General features: G+C 51.8%; 1 protein-coding gene across 1 annotated transcript; it reads left to right on the top strand.

Moving 5' to 3' along the window:
• Positions 1-1,599: 1,599 nt before the first annotated feature.
• On the top strand, positions 1,600-3,363 carry LOC311129942 (frizzled-5-like; the record flags this gene model as incomplete). Its single annotated transcript, XM_084162511.1, has 1 exon — positions 1,600-3,363. Exon 1 carries the CDS (start codon positions 1,612-1,614, stop codon positions 3,361-3,363), a length of 1,752 nt encoding a protein of 583 aa, XP_084018637.1. The 5' UTR covers positions 1,600-1,611.
• Positions 3,364-3,638: the final 275 nt, after the last annotated feature.

Raw genomic sequence — 3,638 nt, 5'->3', positions numbered from 1 at the left:
AAGTGATGTCTAGATGATGTGTTTTTTTTTCCTGCAGGTTTGTGTTGATGAATCAGGCTGCAGGAATGGGCCCCTAGCACAGGAGGCTGCTGGGGAGAATAGCTCAAAATAATGGCTGGAACGGCACAAATGGAATGGCATCAAACATATGGAAACCATGTATTTGATGTATTTGATACCATTCCACTAATACCACTCCAGCCATTACCATGAGCCCATTCTCCCCAATTAAAGTGCCATCAACTTCCTATGGCCCCTACAGGAACCCATGAACACACACACTTTCCAAGACGATCCCCACCCTTCATTTGTCCCTACATTGACTCTCTTTATTTATTTATTTGACCCACGATGCATATACAGTTTACACCTTGAAGTGCAGGTGCGTTAATGTCTCCAAATGCCACCTGTCCCTCCACATCCGGTACATTTTGGTAAACCATAAATTAACTGATTTGGTCAACGCTATAGCCCAAACGTAGGTCCTGATTGGTCCAAAAGGTACAAGGAGCGCGGCGTTGGACTGCGAGTAGGCGTGGTGAAGCTATTCAAACGGTCCTTGGTCAATATAACTGAGTGCTCGAGGGCTGGCGCTGTGGATGAGGTGGGCGTTCTGTAGCAGGGGTCTCTTCCACTTGGGCAGCAGAGCGAGTTATTTCGGCTCAAGCACTTTGAGATGTGTAGCGCGACACCTGTTAATATCATTGGAGACAAGTTTGGAAAACAAGTGCTGAAGTTTTGAATAAAACGGCTCAGTGGTTGTCCAAGTGATACATTTGGTTGGACAAAGAAAAGCGTAACGAGTTTCCCAAACTTTGGAAAGAGAGTAGAGCAAGTGGACGTTTATCCGAAACCTGTTTTCTACCCTGAGGTTCAGACCCCGAGAGCGGCTGCATGAAGAGTGGATTCTGTTTTTATTGGATTGTAATCTGGATTTTAAATTAAACGCTTGGGGCGTTTTACGCACCATAAAGGAGAGAAACATTTAGATTATTTTCAAAACAGTTTTGCTTCCAAGTGCTTTTATTGTTCACAGAGACGCGGTGAGAGGGGTTCCTCTTATCAAGGCACGGGTGACTTCACCTGTCATGCGGAATACAAACTGGAGAAATAGGAAATTGTTTCTGGCTTAAGCCTATGGTTACAGTTGTTACATTTATTGCCGCGTGCTCGAAATGCAAGGAAAAGGGAAATTAATTTTCAACTCAAGTAATTGTAAAGCTTGGTGAATGATTTACAATTGAATGCAACCTCTTTAGAGCCTCGGTCGACTTGGTGTTCATAGGCCATCTTCCGAAATCCTCACAAGATTTATTGGATAAAACACTGGCACTATATTTCAGGGGTTTTCGGATCTTGGCTGCTGCATTTATAATCACCATGGTTCATGCTGTTGGAAGAGAATCCGCAACCTGCAGTCTGGAATGAAACTTGTCTGTGATTTATAGAACAGAGGACTGTTGGAGCAATTACGCTCTCCTGGGATTTCATATTTCGGAGATGCAGTCATAAATGAAAGGAAAGCCTGAGCTTAGAAAATACTAAAGTCCACAGCGCAATTCCTGTCATTTTTCTACCTATATATTTTTAAAGGAAATATCCCACTTCCCCATGGCGACCACAGTCAAACCCCCGCTGTGTGGTGTCGTCCGCTGGCTGCTCGCGCTGCTCCTCTCCCAGCTGCCCCCGCTCGCGCACGCCGCCTCCAAGGACATAGTGTGCGAGCCCATCACGGTTCCCATGTGTAAGGGCATCGGGTACAACCTCACCTACATGCCCAACCAGTTCAACCACGACAGCCAGGAGGAGGTGGGGCTGGAGGTCCATCAGTTCTGGCCCTTGGTCCGCATCCGCTGCTCCCCAGACCTGCTCTTTTTCCTGTGTTCCATGTACACCCCTATCTGTCTGCAGGACTACAAGAAGCCCCTGCCCCCCTGCCGCTCTGTGTGTGAGCGGGCCAAGCGAGGCTGCTCCCCCCTCATGATCCAGTACGGTTTTGAGTGGCCAGAGAGGATGAGTTGTGAGCAGCTGCCTCAGCTGGGAGACGAGACTCTGTGTATGGACCAGAACAGTAGTGAGACCACCACCCTCTCCCCTCCCTTCCCCAAACCCACCCCCAAGGGCACCCGCCGCAGGCAGCCTGCCCCCAAGCCCCCCGCCCCACAGGAGTGTGACCGGGACTGCCGCTGTCGGGACCCTCTGGTGCCCATCAAAAAAGACACCCACCCCTTATACAACCGGGTCCACACTGGCCCTGTGGATAACTGTGCCCAGCCCTGCCACCACCCTTACTTCTCCCAGGACGAACGCACCTTCACCACCTTTTGGATCGGCCTGTGGTCCGTCCTGTGCTTCATCTCCACCCTGACCACGGTGGCAACCTTCCTCATCGACATGGAGCGCTTCCAGTACCCCGAGAGACCCATCATCTTCCTGGCTGCCTGCTATCTCTTTGTCTCCCTGGGCTACATTATACGACTAGTGGCGGGTCACGAGAGGGTGGCGTGCGCTGGGAGCGGAGACCAGAAGCACATCCTGTATGACACCACGGGCCCCGCCCTGTGTACCCTGGTCTTCCTGCTCATCTACTTCTTCAGCATGTCCAGCTCTATCTGGTGGGTGGTGCTCTCCCTGACCTGGTTCCTGGCCGCGGGAATGAAGTGGGGCAACGAGGCCATCGCTGGCTACTCCCAGTACTTCCACTTGGCTGCCTGGCTGATTCCCAGTGTCAAGTCCATTGCGGTCCTCGCTCTGAGCTCTGTGGACGGAGACCCGGTGGCAGGGATCTGCTACGTGGGGAACCAGAGTCTGGAGAGCCTGAGAGGGTTTGTGTTAGCTCCCCTTGTGGTCTACCTCTTCACCGGCTCCCTGTTCCTCCTAGCGGGCTTTGTGTCTCTGTTCCGCATCCGCAGCATCATCAAACAGGGAGGGACCAAAACAGATAAACTGGAGAAGCTGATGATCCGGATTGGGTTGTTTACGGTGCTTTACACAGTTCCTGCTACTATAGTAGTAGCCTGCCTGGTGTACGAACAGCACTACAGGCCTGGCTGGGACCAGGCTCTATCCTGCTCCTGTCAGGCTGAGAGACAGAGGCTGGGCCTGGGGCCAGACTACGCCGTCTTTATGTTGAAATACTTCATGTGTCTGGTGGTGGGCATCACGTCGGGGGTGTGGATCTGGTCTGGGAAGACCCTGGAGTCGTGGAGGAGGTTTACTGCTCGCTGCTGCCCCTGTTGGGTCTCCATGCTCACCGTGCCCCCCTCCATGTACATCGAGGCCAGCACTGCCCTCACGGGACACCCCGGGGCTGCTCTTCCACCAGGGTCCTACCACAAACATGCCCCGCCCTCACACGTGTGAATGGGACCTCAGAGGGTAGAGGAGCCCCTAATGCCATGTGTCCAGTGATAGCCTCCCTGTCATATGAGAACGGGCTTCACCTGGACATTGGACAAGATGGTGAATGTGATAAAGCACCACGCAGTTCTCTGGAAGCAAAAGGGTCAGAGGACGAGGAGGAGATAACCAAGTCATTCCACAGGTTGCAAATACAACAGTTATCGACAAACCTGCCTCACTGACTCTCTTCTTGGAACACAGAACAGGAAAAAATGTGTTTTAAACCGAAAAGAAAA

The sequence above is a fragment of the Coregonus lavaretus genome (assembly GCF_964263955.1).
Source record: "Coregonus lavaretus genome assembly, chromosome: 5".
Classification (NCBI taxonomy): domain Eukaryota; kingdom Metazoa; phylum Chordata; class Actinopteri; order Salmoniformes; family Salmonidae; genus Coregonus; species Coregonus lavaretus.
The sequence above is the reverse complement of the archived record's forward strand: the minus strand, read 5'-3'. Positions and strand labels throughout refer to the sequence as shown.